The sequence below is a fragment of the Sminthopsis crassicaudata genome, chromosome 5 (assembly GCF_048593235.1).
Source record: "Sminthopsis crassicaudata isolate SCR6 chromosome 5, ASM4859323v1, whole genome shotgun sequence".
Taxonomy (NCBI): Eukaryota; Metazoa; Chordata; class Mammalia; order Dasyuromorphia; family Dasyuridae; genus Sminthopsis; species Sminthopsis crassicaudata.
The window spans coordinates 105,091,543-105,112,105 of NC_133621.1; the positions used below are offsets into that span (position 1 = coordinate 105,091,543).

The 20,563-nt window shown below is 35.1% G+C and overlaps 1 protein-coding gene across 1 annotated transcript in view; it reads left to right on the top strand.

Moving 5' to 3' along the window:
- Positions 1-20,563, top strand: part of DGKI (diacylglycerol kinase iota) — a 570,574-nt gene that overhangs the window by 445,811 nt on the left and 104,200 nt on the right. The window contains 1 exon segment of the mRNA XM_074267817.1: positions 19,544-19,613. Within this exon segment, the coding sequence (XP_074123918.1) occupies positions 19,544-19,613 (70 nt within the window).

The window sequence follows — 20,563 nt, forward strand, 5'->3', positions numbered from 1 at the left end:
GTTAGGTACCTTGCCTAGAGTGACACAGCTAATAAGTTTCTGCTATGAAATTTGAACTCAGGTCTTCCTGATTTTTGCTTCAATGCTATATCCAAGAATTCTATCCTTCTGTCACCTGTGTGGTTAAGTGAATCACTTGTACTTATATAACCAGTAAGTGCCATATCTTGAAATTCAACCCAGATCCCTTTACTTGAGATCTGAAACATTCAAACATTAATTTAGACAACTTTGTTGTTCCAATGATATGGTTGTTGATACTACTTAAGACACAACTGAACAACTATCAATTTGATCAAGTCCAGATTAGCACTTGAATATTCTTCTGAACAGGGTTATGTCTATGTTTAGTTTTGATTTTTCATATATACATTTAAATTCTTTCAAAAATGCATATTTTATTTCACTTTGGATTTGGCTTAAAATATTCACTCAAAATTGGGTCACTGACAATGCAGCTTTTTAAAAAATGTGATTCATTCCCAAAGCACAGGTATTTCTACCCATTTTTATTTTGCTTCAATCCTTTGGATTGCTTTGGAGATAAATGAACCCATTACTTACTAAATATGGTTAACTAGAAGTTCACAGAAATTTTCAGTAATTCTTACCTTAAATGATACTTGAAATCTTGGTTGTAGTTTTCCTACTAATTTATTATTTTTTACATAAATGCCCTCATTTTCCACACAAAGTCTTTAAGTTTTAAGGGACCTTAAAGGCCATATAATTCAGCCCATATCTGAACAGGATTGCCCTTTACAATATCCCCAACAAGTAGTTGTCTGGCCTCTATTTAAAAGACCTGCAGTTAGGGAGAAATGCCTCAAGTAATCAATTCTACCTCTGAATTGAGGCTCAGTTCTTTTGAACTGAGCTTATGCTCCCATCTCTGCTTCTTCACTCATCATTCTTTGTTTTTAACTTAAGGAGTGAAATAGAAGAAATTTATGATCTACATCCTAATATTTTTATTTCCTTCTTCTGCCTAGGTGGTCTGTAGTATATATCCATCAAAATATTGCTTTTTTTTCCCATTGATAAATCACCTTGTATATTCCATTATTATTTCTTCCTTTAGTTCATGGATTTCCTGAAATAAGTATATCTTCTGACTATATAAACAATGCTATACAACTATATTTCTATTGTTTTTCTTTTTTGAATTAAAGGAGGCTTTACTTCAGAGTATTTTTCAGTCATGAATCCTGTCCTACCACTAAATTTCACTAATACCAGTGAAATTAAATTAAATTTTCAACCTTTTATTATTCCTCCTTTGTGCATTAGTATATCTAAAACTTTAAATTTATTTCTTTTCTCTATTTTTTGGCCATATTTTTGGATATTGGCTCTAGTAAATAACTGTATTTTTCATATTCTTCCTTCTATTTTGTATCTGATAATCTACACTGGTTTTATATATTTTATGTATGTATATACATACATGCAAATATATATATGTATACATGTAATTTTCTTTTTTGCTCAGTTTTATTTTAAAGCTTTATTAAATAATTTATAAGACTCTAAGCAGATGTTTTTCAAAGTTTTCTTTTTCTATTGTGAACCTGAAAACATCAACAAATATGAAATTTCCATATATAAGGAAGATGAGAAAGCTAATTGTTTATGAAACTGTGAATCTTTATTACAAATTGACTTTTTATTATATCAAGAGAATATACATTTTACTAGAGATTATAGAATCGTAATTGCTAGTAGATTTAGAGCTGGAAGAGAATGTAAAGGTCATCTAGTTCCATTTATTTATTTTAACATTGGGAAAACAAGATAACTTGCCTTATGTTAGACAGGTAGTAATTAATAAAGACTGGATTTTCTCTTCTGTGCCATGAACCTGCATTCAATCAGTAGCAGTGATAAAAATCTCAACTGTGCCCAGGTTTGGCCATCTAATTTGGCCTGGATCATCAATAGTGGGTAATATCTTTTAGTTTTAGTAAGTTTCTGTCCTTATCTTTAATTACATCTACATCTGTGTATCTATATCTCTATATTTCCCAGGAAGATAACAGATCTCTCCATTGTTCACAGAAATATTCTCTCCTTGTGGTGCTTGTGGATCCATATTAGTATTTTTTGGAACTCTTTACTTTTCAGATGGTTCAGCTTTACCAGCTTTGGAAGAATAACATGTTTATTAATATCCTCTAAATATTTAGGGGTCCTTCATCTTCATTTCTTCTGGATCTTTTGTTCCCTCTACTCCCCAGTAACAAGTTAAAATTCATCCTCTACTTCTTCCAGTTATTTTACATGACCTAACATTTGGTGAGAGTCAGTGTGGTATAGTGGATAGAGAGCCAACCCTATAAGAATCCAGGAGGACCTGGATTCACAATTCACCTCTGACACATATTGGCTGTGTGACCCTGGACAAGTCACTTAATTCTTAATGTTCTAAACAACTTTCTGGGAATATGAGAGCCAGGAAAGTATGGCTCTGCATCAGTGGAGGTAGTTTCGGTCCTTGCCTTCCTCACCTTGGACAGCTCCCTATATCTATGAAATGACAAACAGCCCAGTCCTTATCCCTCCATTTGTCACTGTGGTCAGGCATGCCCACTTCCCTGCTTTCTCCTGCAGGCTTTAGTCTGCCAGAGTCCTGGGACTGGTTCCTGCCCCAGCAGAATGTGCACAAGAAGTTTCCTTCCTGGGATAGAAGACTGCTTCAGATCTAAGGTCTCCTTGGTGCCAGTGCCCTCCCTTGCTCTGTTGTCTTGATTGCTTTTTGTCCTGTTCTTTTGGATCCTGTGGTTCTTTTTGGTTTCTGGCTGCTTGCTCAGTCTTTTGAATGTCTGCTTTGGCCTTTGGTCCCTGAGTATTCTTGATTCTCACATCTGCCTGTCTGATTTCTGCCTTATTGTCTTGCCCCACCCCTCAAATTTTGTGTGCTTTCAGAGATGACTTAATGTAGAATTAATTAATCAATATGTATTTATTAATCACTTATTCTGTGCCAGGCACTGAGGATACAAATACTGTGAAACAATTTCTACTTTCTGGGAGCAAGCAGTTCATCAGACATTTATGAAATCTCTGTCATGTTCAAGACATAGGCAAAATGGCATAGATTCTTACTATGAATTCAATGTGGAGATCATAATAGTACCTGCTTGCAAAGGTTGTTGTGAGGATGAAATGAGATCCAATTGGTAAAGGATTTTACAAACCTTAAACCATTATTTAAATAGTGCTGTTTTTAGTATTAGCATGAAATATATTTTGATAACTGTATTCAATGTAATTTGGTTTCCTTTGTAAACCTATGTATTTTGTGTTACACATTTAAAGACATTATTCTGAGAAAAAAAATCCATAGACCTTACCCAGTTGCCAGGGAGATTCATGACCCAAGAAATGCTAAGAATTACTTCCCTTAGAACAGTAGGGTTAAGCATGCGGCTATCTGGGGCCCACACTTTGGACTATGGTAGACAACAGATTAAAATGGAATTGGAAAATAACAAAATAAATTTAATATAAGGGAGCAGATGGCATTAAAATGGGCTTTCTAAGTAAATATGCTGCTTGCAGTGATCCTTTATATAATTTAAAGGCTCACATTTTCTGTTTGAGTTTGATGCCATTAATCTAGAGAATCCTGAGTGGGCCTCAGAGTAAGTAAGATTCAGTTTTTCTAACTCATTGGCCTGAATCCCCCTAATCCAGCATCTCCTCAGTCTTTTTAGTTCTGACAGCTCACCCTGTTGCCATCCAGAGATTTAGAGGTAACTGTCTTTATCATTCACCCCCATCATTTCAACATCAACAAATGCCTATTCATCAAACTCTCCTTTGTAGATTTGACAAGTTTTGGAATATCTGTCAGACTTTATTAAAGATTTTATATTACATTCAAATACAATTACAGTTGACAGGATAAATCTAGGTGCCATCTTTGCTTTGTCAGGCACAACTGCTTTATAACTGGTAAAATATCTCTTTTATAAAGCATTCCCTGGCACACTAATTTGTGATTGTTTGCACATATGATATTCATCAACCATTTACTCCATGTAAGTACATTAAAGAACAAGTAAGCTATATACAAAATACCTGACTATACTATTAATAGTATATTATTAAAACACTTCAGTATTTTATCATAATTAGTTCTGTGTTAATAAGAAACACCTTTAAATATGATAAATCTCTTTCCCCCAGTCCTTTGTTGAATGATCCTTGATAAAATATCTTTTCCTTATTCCTTGTACATCATCCTTCAGTTTTAAAGCACTGAGGGCCTTGAAGTTTGAAAAGAGATTTCCTGGCCTTGAGGTTGACTTTTTGCCTGAAATTCATTTTCTTTCCTTTCAAGAATAGAAAATTTTCTGTCCCATTCCAAGATAAACATCTCAGAAATGCAGGACTAACACACTGGAAAAGAGGTTATTAAGTTGAGGTCCTTGAACTTATTTTTTTTTAAATATATTTTTGATAATTCTACTTAATGTGACTTATTCCTTTACAAATCCATTTATTTATATGATTAAAAACATTCTAAGTCGGGCTCTCATAGGGCTCACTAGCCTTAACCATAAAAGTAGTTAAGAATTCCAGAACTGGTAGAAATCTGTGGTAATCAAAGTGTAAAAGAAGATTAGGTTCATTAACTGTTTTGAAATCATTAAGCAATCTTACACGGGGTACCTGAAGATGGGGGAAATCAAGGCAGTGAATGAGAAAAAGGGGCAGAGAGGAGAGGAACTTAGGAGACTTTACAATTTTTGGCCAAAATTAATCCTTTTTATCTTCACCCATGCTAGGGAAAAAAGAAATAAAATCTGTAAAAGAAATTAGAATGTATATATTACATATGTGCTATATATAAATATATATTATATACATACATGTACCAGTGGTCCTCAAACTTTTTAAATAGGGGGCCAGTTCACTGTCCTTCAGACTGTTGGAGGGCCGGACTATAGTAAAAGCAAAAATTCACACTCTGTCTCTGCCCCTCAGCTCATTTGTCATAATCCGGTGGGCTGCATAAACGTCCTCAGTGGGCCTCATCTGGCCCATAGGCCGTAGTTTGAGAACCCTTGATGTATACCTTCAAGATAGAGAACTCCTAGAAAAGTGGCCTGAATTTCTGTCAAATTAAACATAGAAGAAACAGAATCTCGTAGCTTCCCTGACCTCTAGAAGAAGCTATATTTCTTGCTCTTTTTCTTGTCCTATTTTCCTGAAACATTCTTTTCCAGAAAATAAAACTTTCTCCTACTCCAGAACTCCTGAGCTACTCCAGAAAAAAAAAATCATTCAGGAATCCACCTATTTAATATACAACTGAAACTGTTTAGTTAAAATACTTATTGCACATGGTTTAGAGAAAGTAGTTTTCTACGTAGAGTGTAATTATGAACTGTACTTCAAAAAAGTGAATTTGATTCTTAAGGATTTAGTGAAGACATTACTTAAAGCTCATGGGGAATCTGGACTGACGTGTAGAAAGTTATCAATCCAAAGTGGTCAGATATTACTACTGTAGATGATTTTCATTGCTTATCCTTTCTCAAAGAGAACCATGACATTGGGAAGGTAATACCATGACTTGGGGTGATTTTGATTTCAATAACATAGATTGTACAAAGTCATCAGGTTCATTCTTCAAAGCCATCTGGGTCCAGTGGCAAGATGTAGATCAGGTCTACAAGAAGTGATTCCAGATGCAATGACAAACCTTGGCCTTTTTAAGCAAAGGTCTTTCTAAGGCCTCAATTTGTCTGAAACAATGCCCATTCAATCAATCTGACTGAAATCCCAAGCCCCATTTTTTTCTTATTCCATATCAGCTCACAACTAACTAAGTTTTAGGCTAATTGGAGAAAATGAGGTTTGCAAAGTTTGCAGTCTATAGCTTAAGAATCAGAAGGAACTTTAAAAGTACAATGCCTTCATTTTGCAGATAAGAAGTTGACATTCAGAGAAGGTAAGTGTTTTGCCAAAGGCTGCACAGCTAAAAAATATTTGAGATGAAAATTCAACCTGGATCTTATTGACTCCAAATCCAGATCTCTATTCACTATTCCATGCTTCTAAATCAACAATATTTATAGAACATAAATAGACTTTAGCTCTTGAAACTCAGTTTCCTTATCTAGAAAGTTAAGTGATTGGGCTAAAAGAGTTCTATAGCTACTTTTAATTCTAAAATTGTGTGTATTCTCATGCTTTAGACTCTACAAGGAACATAATTCATATTTATATAGCATTTTAAGGTTTACAAAGCATATTTTTCACAATAACCCTTTAATGTGAATGGTACAAGTTTTAGGATGCCCATTTTTCCGATAAGAAACTGAGGTATATAAAGCTGAAGTAATTTACCATCATCACAAAACTATTAACTGCCAGAGCTTAGATTCAAATTTAGGTCTCCTAACACCAAATGAGATAATATTTGTAAAATGCTTAGCAAAATGTCTGGCATACAGTAGGTATTATTCCCTCCTCCACGTCTATCATTTTTTCTATTCTCTAGGTGGCAAGACAAGACCAATATGAAAGAAATTGAAACAAATACAAGAAAGTATACTGCAAAGTATTTAATTGAACAAAATAGGAAGATTGAAAAACTATGGTGGCTTACCCACCCTTAATTTGTGTGGTAAAAAATACAGAGAAATCATGAAAAATTGAGAAGGTAAGAGAGAGGGAACCAGACAGGGAAGGGCCAGATAAGTGAACACATATCTCTATTAGTTTTCCAAATGGGAAAAAGGAAAAAAAATGATTTTGGGTAGTTAGAAAGATGTAAGGTTTTCATTCTAATCCAATTTTTACTTACTAGAAAAAGGAAGCCTGAATGATCTATCTATATTCTTATTTCTTTCTCCATGCCTAGAGAGCTGTTAAATGTGTAAGCAGCTAAAAATCTTATGTATTATGTTTTCTCTTTCCTTTAAGGTAAAGTATATGTATTTTTTTGTTTTGGTGTTTGGGATGCCTTTGAAAATATATAGTCATCTTTGTGTCTTGAGGTATTCCATATCTCAAGCATAAAATTCAGGGTAAGGATAATTGGGTATTAGAGGAAGTCAGGAAGGACAAATGTCATTTCTAACTACCATTATCAAGGAAGGCACTTTGGAGGATGTGAAAGTCCAGCTGAACTTTGAAAGATAGACACAGCTTGGATACATCAAAGAAAATTGTTAGGATGAACATCATGAAGAAAGGTCCTTGGGCAATAATGACTATGATATATAAGAAACAATTGAGAGTAATCTGGCATAAATAGAATAGATTAGTTCATGAGTAGTGAGAAAGTTGAATGGGTGTGTTTGGTCAGGCTTCAGAAAAGTTGGCCAGGAGTTCAGTCTTGATTCAGTGAAAAGCCATTGTAGCCTTTTTTTTTTTTTTTTTTTTTTTTTGGAAGGAATTAGACATCTGGGATTCTAATAAACCTCCTGTGTCCCATATCTTTTGTACTTGTGAATATATTATTCTTCTTGACCTTGAATACCTTGGACTTTCTTGTTACAAAACTTTCCTGGCAATCATTTCATTTAATCTTCACTATAATCCAGATTATATGCACCTTTGTTATTGTTGTTCATTCATTTTAAATCTTGTCCAGTTCTTCTTGACCCCATTTGAGGTTTGCTTAGCAAATATACTAGAGTGGTTTGTAATTTTCTTCTCCAACTCATTTGACACATGAGTGTCAAATCTGAAATTGAGGCAAGCAGGATTAATGACTTGCCTACTAGGGTCACCCAGATATTGTGTCTGAGACCAGATTTGAATTCAGCAAGATAAGTGTTCTTGACTTTCTCTCCATTGTACCAACTAGCTATTTTTGTGACCACCTTAGAAGCAAAAAAGATACAGGAATATATAGGAATAATAGAGAAAGTTCAATGAAAGGTAATTAAAAGAATAAGAAGTCTTTAAATCAGAGGAAAGTGTAAAAAACATGAGAATCTTACGGGACATATTCCTTTTGCTTTCCATTTAGTGGTCACTGCTTTAACCAGTTCCAAGAATTTTCTCAGCATCTGAAAAGTGTTTGGCTGCAGTGTTGGTCCCTCTTGTTTCCTGCCTCCATTCTATAACAATTTTGTACATTTTGTCCAATTTTTCTTCCCAGCTTCTCCCTCTCCAAATGAAGAACCCTAATCTTAGAATTTTGACATCAATCCAGTTCAAATAAACGTATTTTTTTTCCATTTTAAAATGATGAAAATAATAATCACATGATCTACCTTACAGCATCATGGGATCATAAATCTGGAGCTAGAAGTTCTCTCACAAGTCTCCTATTCCAAGCATTCCATTTTACAGAGAAAGGAACACTAAACCTAGAGGAGAAGAAGTAACTTGGCCAAGATCATATGCATTGTAAGAGCCAGAGGTAGTTTTTGAAGCCTAGAACTCTTAATCTAGAGCAGTAGTCTTAGGACTGCACTCAACCTTAAAAATTTATTACAGAAATGTGAACTATTGTTAATACAGTATGGGGGGGAAGGAATTGAAATTAGCAATGGAGGTAAAATGGAGGAAAAAGCATTAATCACAAATCAATCAGGAAGAAACCAAAGGAATAACCCAAGTAGAGGCAAAGAATACAAAAACTCATGGCATCCACCAAGTCACTGCAAATGGACTGAGAAAACCTAGAGAAAGATGCCACAGAAAGCTCAGGCATCTACACAGTTTGAATGGCCTGTCAGTCACTAGGATTCATGTGCCAAGTTCATTTGCTTTTTGATTACATTTTAGCCAAATTCATTTGGATGGTGTTGATTAAATGTGGTGTTATTTTCTCCTTAAATGAATATATATTTGAGGAGTTTTGAATATGGGAGGAAAAAAAGAGACAGGAAAGCTTTGTGGAAAGGATGAAATCAAACAAAGGGGAACATCACAGCTTTCATTGATGTGGTAGTTACAACACTGGCTACCATTCAAATTTCTTAGATCTCTTGTTGAGAGCTTTGGAAACTATGTGATTGTCAAGTTCTGGTAAGTGACTTGAAGGCTACGCCACATCTATCAAGGCAGCTGTATCCTATTACTTCCTTTTGTTTTATTTTCTTTTTTTCCTTCTCACTAAAATTGGCTATATTTGCCATCTGTGACCAACTGGTTTTGAGACTTAACTTCCCTGTTACAGCATCACTGGCTTCAGGAGAGAAGAGAATTCTTTATTTTTGTCCTTTCTGTGATGCTGTATTTAAAATTTGGAACAACCTATTTGCTTTAAAACAAAATGAAGCAATCCCTTCCCCCACAAAATTACTAACAGCATTAATAGCTGAGTTGAGCTAGCAGTCTGAAAATATTATAGCTTTCAACACAGAAAGTAAATAGACCAAACAATGGGCTTAAGATAAAGAATGTGGACAGTTTATGGGGATGGTAATTGTTCTTTTGGTTCTGGTTGGGTGAGGGTACTCTGATCCTGTCCTGACTCAGTTTTCTGGGTGTCATCAGGACATTTCCAGAAAAGGACCTCAACTTCCATTCCCTGAAGAGCAAGAGGCAGGTGAATGATATGGTAGAATGGAGGTTTACAAAGTTATTTAAAAGTGATATTTACATTGAGTATTGCCTTGTCTTTCAAATTTGAGGCCTTAAATACTTTTGGTTCAAAGTAGCATTTCCAGATACCTCATGCTACTTTGATGTATGGCTAAAATCTATTAATCCTGATTAGGATAGCCTTGAATGTTCAGATCCAGTTATGCAGAAGCCAGCTGTCACAGACTATTTACAAAGTCGCGCTAAGCAGAAACTTGTCATCCATTCTTTCTTTATTTTTTCTCCTTTCCTATGTCTCTCTCTCTTTTTTTTTTTTTTTTTTTTTTTTTGTGTGACATATTTCCCTGTCTGGTATTCACAGATCTGAATACAGCCACCTTGATCTACATAACTTCTCAGATTACCACAGGATGCTAGCAATAGTGAGCTGAAGCATTGCCTTCAATATTCTCTATTTTACTTGACTTCAATTCCTTGAAGTTTGACTTTGACTCCAATTTTTTCATATTCATCTTTTAGCCTTTTGGTACTAATTTCTGCTTCTTCATTAATTTAACTGGAAACATTGATTGATATCCATATTTTCTGGCAATCTTAAGTTCCTCAAGATTGTTTTTAAGGAGCTTACAATCCAATGGGGAGACAATATGCAAATAAATATATACAAAGCAAGCTATATTCAGGATAAATAGGAAATCATTAACTGAAGAAAGACATTAGAATGAAGAAGGATAAGGGAAGACTACCAGTAGGAGATGGTATTTAGTTGGAACTTAAAAGTAAGACAAAGAAGTCAATAGCTGAGTGGAGAAGAAAGGGTATTCCAGGATTGGAGTGGAGGGAGCCAAATGCCCAGGACTAAGAGAGGAAGTATCTTGTTCAGGGAAGAGAAAGAAAAGGCTATACTACTGGATCAAATTGTGCACATTAAGGAGTAAAAAAGATAACTATATAGATAGGAGAAGATTAGGGTTTGAAGAGCTTTGAGTGTCAAACAAAATTATTTTGTATTTGAGTCTGGAAGCAATAGGAAACTATTGAATTTACTGAGGAAGTAGGAAGATTGTTATATTATCAGACATGTGCCTTAGAGAAATAATTTTAGTGACTGAATGAAGGATAGCATAAGGAGGGATTTGAGGCAAGCAGACCCACCAACAGACTATTGCAATAGTGTAGGAATGAGGTAATGAGGGTCTGCACCAAAATGGTGGCAGTTTCAGAGAAAAGGAAACATTTGAGACAGACCTTTGCAACAATTAGATATGAGGAGTGAGTGATAATGAAGAGTTCAGAATGACACCTAGATTGTGAGCCTGAGGGACTGGAGAGATTGTGTTGCCCTCTACAGTAATAAGGGAGGCTGAAGGTAGAGAGGATTTAAGGGGAGAGATAATGAGTACATTTTTAGACATGTTGAGTGTTAGGATATCTACTGGACATTTAGTTTGAGATTTCTGAAAGGCAATTGGAGATGCAAGATTGTAGGTCAGCAGAGAGGTTAAGCCAGAATAAGTAGATTTGAGAATTGCCAGTGTAAAAATGGTAATTAAATCCATGGGAACTGTGTAGAAAGACTAAGCAAGCAGAATCTGGCAACAATAGGAATTTATTGGGGATTGTGACATGATCAGATCTGTACTTTAGGAAAGGCATTTTAATGGCTTAATGGAGGATATAGTAGGGAGGAATTTGAGGAGGGCAGACTCACTAGCAGACTATTACAATAGTCCAAGTGTGAGGTAATGAAGGCCTGCACCAAAGTGGTGCAGTATCAGAGGAGAAGAGTCATATTCTAGAGATGCTGCAAAGGTGACATTGACAATGAAGGATATTTGTGAAGATCCTTCAATCCTAGGATTAGAGGCCAATTCACCCCTTCATTTTAGAAATAAGGAAATTAAGGTTCAGGTTAAGTGATTTATCCAAGGTCACACAGGTAGTAAGTGTTAAAGTAGGATCTGAAACCAGTAATTAAATCCATGGGAACTGATGAGATCACAAGTGAAGAAATATAGAGAATGGTTTATAAAAGAACATATTGCTAGAGGGTGTGATCTGGAAAAGGATCTAGCAAAGGACATTGAAAATGAGTGGTCATGTAGGTAGGAGGTGAACCAGGAGACAGTGGTGTCCTGAACACCTAGAGAGCAGAAAGTATCAAGTTGGAAAAGGTGATCAACAGTGACAGGAGCTGCAGAGATGCCAAGGAGAACTGAGGGGAAAAAAATTGGATTTGGCAATTAAGATCATTAGTAATTTTGAAGAAAGCATTTTCAGTGGAACAATAAGGTCAGATGTTGGATTGTGACGAATTAAGAAGAGAGTGAGAAGGAAATGGAGACCTGTAGAGGAATTTAGAAATAAGTGCAAAAGAGATATAGGACAATAGTTAGCAAGGATCAAAGGATTGTGAGCATTTTTTTCAAGAGGGGGAGACATGTTTATTGGTAGTCAAAAATGAGCCAAGAAATGAGCCAAGATTGAAAACAAATGAAAGAATGAGGGTGACAAAGAGGGCAGTCTGTTGGGAGGAGATAGGTTTGAAGGGGATTTCTTAAATATGTAGAGGGATTAGCCTAGGTAAGGAGTAAGTCAAGAGTAATCTCTGTCCTTTCTCTAAATCCTAATGAGCATGAGTGTACTCATTGCTCATATCACTCAGTTGACTTATCAAGCAATGTCTTTGATATTATTTATTATCTAATATCTATATATTACTTCCTCAACTACCATATATGTTTCTTGAGGGGAGGGATTGTACTTTATACTACTTAATATGTCCAATTCTTTGCACATAGCAGAAGTTAAATAAATGTTTGATATTCACATCTGGTAAAAGTACAGATGCTGCCAAAACATCCATTTACACATTATAAAGTCCTCTTCCCTCTGCTTTTCTGCTCTGTTATAAATACCAGGAAAATATTAGTTATACTTTATTTATACTTTCTTCTCTCTTGTAGACAGGGATTTAGCACTTTTCTTTTCCTCAAAGAATTCCTTTTGTTATTATCCAGATGTTCTTTCATTACTGCAATTTAGAAACTATAAACACTATAAAAGTAGACTTTTAAAATTCTATGTCTCCCAATTTATCATTATTAGAGCATTGTTATTTTTTCCTTAAAATGTTTCATACTACTGGGATACAGAAATATTTCCCTACCAGCGGTTGCTTTGGTAGTTAATACAGAAATATAAGTACATTATAAGATAAATAGAACTGGAGGAGGCTATAGAGAACATCAAGTCCTATGCTTTTGCTATACAAAGAAGAACCATGAAGTAAGAAAGATGAATTGACATATCACACAGGTAATAAGTAGAATAGTCTGGTTAGAGTACCAGGTCTGGATCCAAAAAGACTCATTTTCCTGAATGTAAACCTGACCTCAGACACTTACTAGTTGTGGGATCCTGGGCAAGTTATTTAACCTTGTTTCCCTCATTTTCCCCATTGTAATATGAATTTTAAAAAAGGAAATAGCAAACCACTCCAGTATCAGTAAAACATCAAACAGGATCATAAAAAGTTGGACATGACTGAAAAATCAACAAAAATCAACAACAACCCCCTGATTCTATTCCCAGTATGTTGTGCTCTACATCATGGAAACTAGCTTGAAGTCTTTTCTTACTGATACCTTAAATGTAATCTGCCTTTAGTACGGAATTACTACATAAGTTCATTCTTGTTTGTTGGAATCATACAATGTTAGCTTTAGAAGAACCATTAGAGATCATTGAATACAATCTCTTCATTTTTTCTAGAACACACTAGGGTTTAGTGATGAGATTTGCTCTACCCAAGTTTACTGAAGCAGACCCAAGATTGGATCCTATGGTCTCTGGATTCTTATGTCATAACCATAGAGTAAGAAGAGACCTAGTTAATCATTAGTCCTCTCCTTTCCCAGATGAGGAAACAAAGCCAGCACAAACCTTTTCTCTCCCTATCACCACTGGAGATACACACACACACACACACACACACACACACACACACACACACACACACATGTATATGTATGTGATAGCTGGGAAGATTTTGTAATTAATCCTAGGGCTGTCCAAGAGGATCTTAAAAGGACGTGCTATATGTTAAGTTCACCTCTGTCTGTCTCATGACGGACTCCAAGGGCCACAGAACAGTTATGTAAGTGCACTTAGTCTTTTTTTTTTTTTTTTTTTTTTAAACTAAGTAGTTTGTTGTTATTGTTGTTTTTGCTTTGAATTGTGTCTTTTCTGCAGCTAGGGTCTAATCATATCTAATCACATTTTCCTTTTGAAATATAGACTTTTGTGTGTGTGTGTGTGTGTGTTTTAGCATGGAGCTTGATTATGTTAATAGTCTTCCCTATAACAGATAACTTACTAATTTATCATTTGCCTTTAAGTTAGGAAGAAAGATAACCTTTGCAAGGAAAAGATCCAGCTTCTCATTCTATAACTCACTCCTAGGCAGCAATACCAGGGAGGGCAGACTACCACTGAGCCTATACCCCCTCTCTCTTGCCTCTATCGCACCCATAAATAGCAAAATCAACAATAACAGCAGCAACTATTTATTAAACACTTAATGTTAAGTAGTTGGCAATCCAAATTAAAGGGTGAAACTTGCCCCCAAGGTTACCAGGAAATTTGATTGTCCCAACTAAAAATAGAATTCTAAATCACTATCTGGTTTAGTTGCAATTGTTGAATTCTGAAAATGAAAACATTTGATCCATTGTTTTTTCTTGGTTACTATAATCCATTGGAATGGCCTTATAAGCAATCCATTTTGGTCAGGTCATCAAACCACCAAAAACACTGGCTGGCCTCTTTTTTTGTCTCTTGCTTCCAGCTAGTTTTGTTTTGTTTTTGTTTTTGTTTTTTTCACCTTTTCCATGCACCTGCCACCATTTGCAGATGAATTCTTTTTACTACATGTAACTACAGTGATTCCTGTATTTTTCTTAAGACAGTGATTGCTACCTTTTGTATCAGCCATATATATTTCCTGCTAACATACCCTGGTTGCTTGCCTTCAAGAGGCTTTGTAAAGATAGGTGTATGTAAAAACAAATACAACATGAAATAGATGGGAATAAAAAAAGGAGAATTCCTGATTATCTAGTATGAGATAAAAACAGTTTATCTGGAAAATAGGAAAGTTTTCATGGAAGATCTTCAAGAAAAGGAAGAAGTATAATATACAGGAATAAAGAAAATGACAGGAAATCTTCACAAATACACAGAAGTGGAAAAACATAAGACAGGATCAGGACACAACTTCTACTCCAATTTATTTGGCATGTGGTATTTGTGGAGAGGAAGAACATACAAAAAGTCTACAAAGTCAAGATGGAACTAGGTTTTGCAGGGTCTTGATCCCTGGTTTAAAAAGCTTATATTTTATCTTTAAAGCTATAGTGAAGCATTGAAGGTTTTCGAGGAAAGAAGTGACAAGGTTAGTCATACTTTAGCACGGTTATTTTGGCTCATGTTTGAGTATAGGTCTTGAGTTTATGTTTGTCCATCAACATCATTTCTGTGATTTTAGTCATTTTAGCATTCACAAAAGTAGTATATAACATGCCAGGGTAACAGTCTTATAATTTATGATTCCATGTTACTACTCAACCCCATCCCTCCCTCCCTCTCCCTCTCCCTCTCCCCCTCCCCCCCCTCTTTCAATCTTATACACACACACATACACACACTTTCAATGAAGGAAAGCTTTCTGTATATACATAGACATATCTTGTCCAAGTTTTTATATCTCAACCCAGGGACATGATGAATTTAAACTCTGGAAATTAACTCCTTCATTCATATTCAAATAGATTTTATTTAGATGAGTTAAAAGTCATCATTGCATTAAATAACTTAATTGGCAGTTTATGTATGAGGTAGTGAAATGGCAAAAAGGAATCTGAAATTGGGTTCAAAGCTCCATATTTTCTGTTCATAACTTCATTTGACTACCACTATTATTGTTACTGATGACCAGACCTTCCTATGGAATTTGAGTCAGTGATAGAACTTAAGTAAGATTGTAAAGTAAGAAGAGGATTCACAAATCCAGCATTTGGTTATTTCATCATGTTTGGCAATACTCTCCCTTTGTGTTTGATCCGTCTTAGAGTCCAGGATGCAAGAAATCATTTGTTGCCAACCCTGAGTCAGTCACAGTTTGCTCCATTTTCTGAATCAATAGATTCAGTGTCAGAAAGCTCAGTGTCCCAAGATCATTAAGAACAGGCTAGCCCTGTACTTGTCATAAAGTGTTTAGGTGCACTCTTTGCCTAGGGCCAGCGGGATAGTGTCAGCTCTATTTAACTTCATGATTCATCATTTATTATTGTGACTTTTTTTTCTTCTTTTTCTTTTGGTGGACCACTTTTTTTTTCACTTACCCTTTACTGTTTCTGAAGTTCTGACCTCAACTTCTTGACCTTCTCTCTGTTTACTTACTATTCATCCACATTCTTGGTTTTAGTAATCACCTCTAAACTGAATAGATCCAATCTAAAGGGCCATTTCTGACCTCTTACCCATACACCAGTTTTCTGTTTCCAGTTACTACATGGTATGTCCCCTTGGATACCCTGTTTTACCCCCAATTCATTATCTTACCACAATTGTTTTTCTCTCATCATCTCTGTATCTTTTTTTTTTTTTTTTTTCTGATGCTAGAAAGCCTGTTGTCATTTGTTTTCAATTAATTTTGCTGAATCATCGTGATCTCTGCTTTTCCACTTAAACCCAGACAGCTAGATAGAATTTGCTAAGAATTTGGAGGTATAATTGAACCTTTTTTTCTGGATTCTTTTCTCCTTAGAATTTTCATTTGTTGATATACAAACAAAATCGATAGAGAGATCAGAGAGAATGGTAAAAGAAAATTGAGTCTGCCATTTAGGCAGCAAGATAGAATCCACTAGGTAATAAATTGAGTGTTGGACTCAGAGTCAGGAATTCCTGAGTTCAAATTCAACCTCAGACAAAATCAGCTTCAGTTTCTACATCTGAAAAATGGAATAATAATAGCACGTAACTCTCAGGAATGTTGTGAGTCAATTAGTTTACATATATACGTCATTTTCCAAACCATAATGATGTATATAAATGATTGTTGTTCACTAAGCCATTTGGGTTTATTTTTTGTTTTGTTTTGGCAAAGATAATAGAGTCGTTTGCCATTTCCTTCTCCAGCTCATTTTATAGATTAAAAAAATGAGGCAAACGCAGTTAAGTAACTTGCTCAGGTTCACACAGCTAGTAATTGTTTGAGGCCAAATTTGAGCTGAGAAAGATGAGTTTTTCTGATTCCAGGCCTGGTGTTCTAGCCACTTAGCTGTGTATATAAATTCTGTTGCTGTTACTAAAGTAGACAGAATGAAAGGTAGTAACTAAATACATTATTTAAAAATTACTTGATTATTTTATTTTTTCAGTTTATTATGGTATTTTGTATCCTCTGGATTACTCAAGTGATAGAATCAAAAAATTTAAACAGAGTCCTTAGCACAATGACTAAAAAACAAAACAATCACTTTATTAATGCTAGTTGTTTTGCCAACTTGGGCAAGACATTTACCTCCTAGATCCCATTCTTCCATTTGGGCTAGTGGAGGGAGTTGGGCTAATGACCTCTAAGAACTTTCCTATCTCTAAATCTGTGATACTGTCAACTACCCAGAGATTTTAAGTGAAAAACAAAATAATCTGGTGGAGCTAATAGTAAATTTGCCTAGTAGAGGAAATCTATTTGACTAGGGAAAATTTAAATGTACTAAATTTTACTACCATGAGGAACACTACTGATTCTTATTCTACCCTTAATTTTTTTTATAAACTACCAATTACATGTAAAAAACAATTTGTGACATTTGTTTTTTTTTTTTTAATTTAAATTCTAAATTGTCTTCTTCTCTCATAACTCCTTTCCCCCTTGAGAAGGGAAGCAATTTTATATAGAATATAAATGTGTAGTCATACAAAATGTATTTCCATTTAAGCTAAGTTACAAAATAAAACAGGCCAAAAAGAAAAGAAAAAACAACAAAAACAAAAAAAAAAAAGTAAAAAACAAAAAAAAAAACTTTCTTTGGTCTTCATTCAGACTCTATCAGTTCTTTTTTTCTGGAAATAGATAGTATTTTGCATCATAAATCCTTAGGAATTAATCTTGGATCATTCTATTGCTGAGAATAAATCATTCACAGTTGATCATCCTTCTGATACTGGTGTTATTGTATCCAATATTCTCTTGCTTTTGCTCATATCACTTTGTATTAATTTGTATGTTTTTCCAGTGTTTTTTTTTTTCCTCCTGAAACCATGCTGGTTGTCAGCATAATGACATTTTAAGGAAATAATTGGAAACCTCTAGAAAATTATGACTGGAAACTATATTAAAGTTGTCTTTTTTCTACTTCTGCATCCATTTCCTAATAGAGTTCTTTTTGCTAAAAGACTTAGCACAATATTCTAGTCATTAAAATAAATTTAGGAAAGGATTAATGATTGTATTAGGATAATAGTGATGAGGATGAACCCTGAAACTGTGTCCCTTTTAATCTCTAAAAGAAAGGTGATTCAGGGTCTCCAGCTCCCTCTTGGGAAAAGCATACCTTTTCCCAGACAATGCCCATTTAAGTGATTTCATTCAATCAGAGATCTTGGTCAATCACTCTCCATTGGCATAAAATTAGATCTTTTGGGGGCCCCAGAAACTATTCCCCCTTAAGGGAGTTCCCAGACCCTGGGAAAAGCCTGTAAACTTCCATTTATTCAATTAGAGATCTCTTCCTGATGGTCCTCTATTGAATAGCCCAGACATCTCCCAGCCCCAGGCCAAGATGTATCCCATATAATCATAATTTGTCAATCCACCTTTGCCAAATTCTTAATAAGGAGTTTTGCCTGCTAAGAAAACTTCCTTCTTAGTGAACAATAAAATTACCTTTTCTTGTCACACAGATTTTGGGTTTGTGAATTCTTTTGCATTAGACCTGCATCGACCAGAGGGGATTCCCCACCCCAATTCTCACACCTCTTCACTACTACTAACCTCATCATTTGCATCTCATCAGTAGCATTCTCAAACATTCCTCTTGTGCACCCAATGGAATATAAATTCTATGAGAAGAGGGACTGTTTCTTTTTTATCTTTGATTCTGGAGTAGCTGGAATTGTGCCTCATATAGTAGATACTTTGGGGAATAGAGTGATTGGTTAATATTTAATGACTTAGGAGATATATTATGAGGAATTATGAAAGTTTTTAATAGTTTAAACATTAGACTTTAAAATTAGAAGAATAGAATGTGTATACTTCCTCATCAGCTGAGAAGAATAAAGGTAGAAGTCAAAAGAAATGGTTCCTGGTCTTGTTTGGGATCCTAAATGGTCATGTGATCTTTGCAGGCTCACTTGACCCCTCTGAAAACTGAGGCTACCAGAAGTTAAGTGAGAATATATTTTATCATTAAGGTGAAATGAGAAAAAATAAAATTTATTGGTTCATTTGATCTAGAATCATATGGTTACTTGAAGTGAAACTTCAGTGTTAATATTTTTATTTTTAAAAATGCAGTATGTTACAGCAGAAAGAGCACTGGATTTGCAGTCAGCAATCCTGAATTCAAATCCAGGCTTTACCTCTTACTACCTATATAATAATGGGCCAATCATTTAACTTCTCTGGGTCTCAGTTTCCCCAACTAAAAGAATGATAAAGTTGGACTAGATAAGGGCTTCTTTATTGGGAATCTATAAACATGGCTTAATTTTTTTTTTTTTTTTGGATAACTTTTTCTACATAATTGGTTTCCTTTGTGATTCTATAAGTTTTTTGTTTTTGTTTTGTTTTGTTTTGTTTTGTTTTGTTTTGTTTTTTGTTTGCATTTAAAGATATTCTGAGAAGGGGTTCAGAGACATAACTCTAGCCTATGACTTCTTAATGAACTACTAGATGAATTCTAAAGTCCCTCCTACATCTAAGCCAAGAATCTTGTTTCTCTCTTTTTAGGACCAGGAAACCTCTTTCCCCAGGGCTCTTTCAGCTCAAAGACTTTCCCCCAGGTGGTGCTTCCTAGATGGTAAGTGTTCTTGCTTTTATTTGAAGGCTAGAGAGCTGTCTTTGATGAATAGACTTTATAATTCGCCATCCCCTTTTCTCATCTTCCCCCCTTCACTTAAAGGAGAAAGTAAAGAGTGGGGAGAGGAGGAAGTTTCCGAGAAGAACCTGGGATATAAAAAGGCTCATCATTAAGATATAGAATATTAATATGTATATATGTATCCTTATTTGTGATTTAATAGGAGATAGCATTTCATGGTTAGGAAAATCCTTGTAGCAATGCAAATATGCAACTGTTCTGTGATTTATAGTCTTGGGATACTGACAGGCTACCTGCTGTGCCAAGGATCACACATCCAGGATGTTTTGGAGATGGTACTTGAACATCCTGGCCTCCTTCTTGAAGCTGGCTAGCTTTCTGTCTGCTAGGCCAGGCCAGTCTGCCTTCCAAGGCATTTGTATCCAATGCTTCCCACAAAGCCTAGCACATAATAGGCTCATCATAAATGCTTACTGATTGTTTAGTAAACAAACATAAAGGCAAATGAATAAAAACAAAATGAAGGGATAGAATGGGCAATCTGTTGTGCAGGCTGTGACTTGAAAAAAGAGACTAAGAGAATTGGGAAGGTGAAAAAGGGAATGAATGAGCACTGCACTAGCATGAGAATAATTAGCTATGTTTATTAGCCTGGCATTGTGGAAAGATTATGAAATCTGAAGCCAGAGGAATTGGGTCAGGGTCCCAGATAAGCCACTTACTACCTGTGTGACTTTGTCTCTAAACCTCAGTTTTCTCATCTGTATAATAATTATGATCCGTTTGCCCTACCTACTACATGAAGTAATTATAAGAATCAATGGGGATAATGTATGCAAAATGTTTAGTAGTACTAAGACATTATTTACCTGTTTTAAATAAAAGTGGTTATCTTTAATAGCTAAGAAAGGTGAGTTTAGTATGAAGAG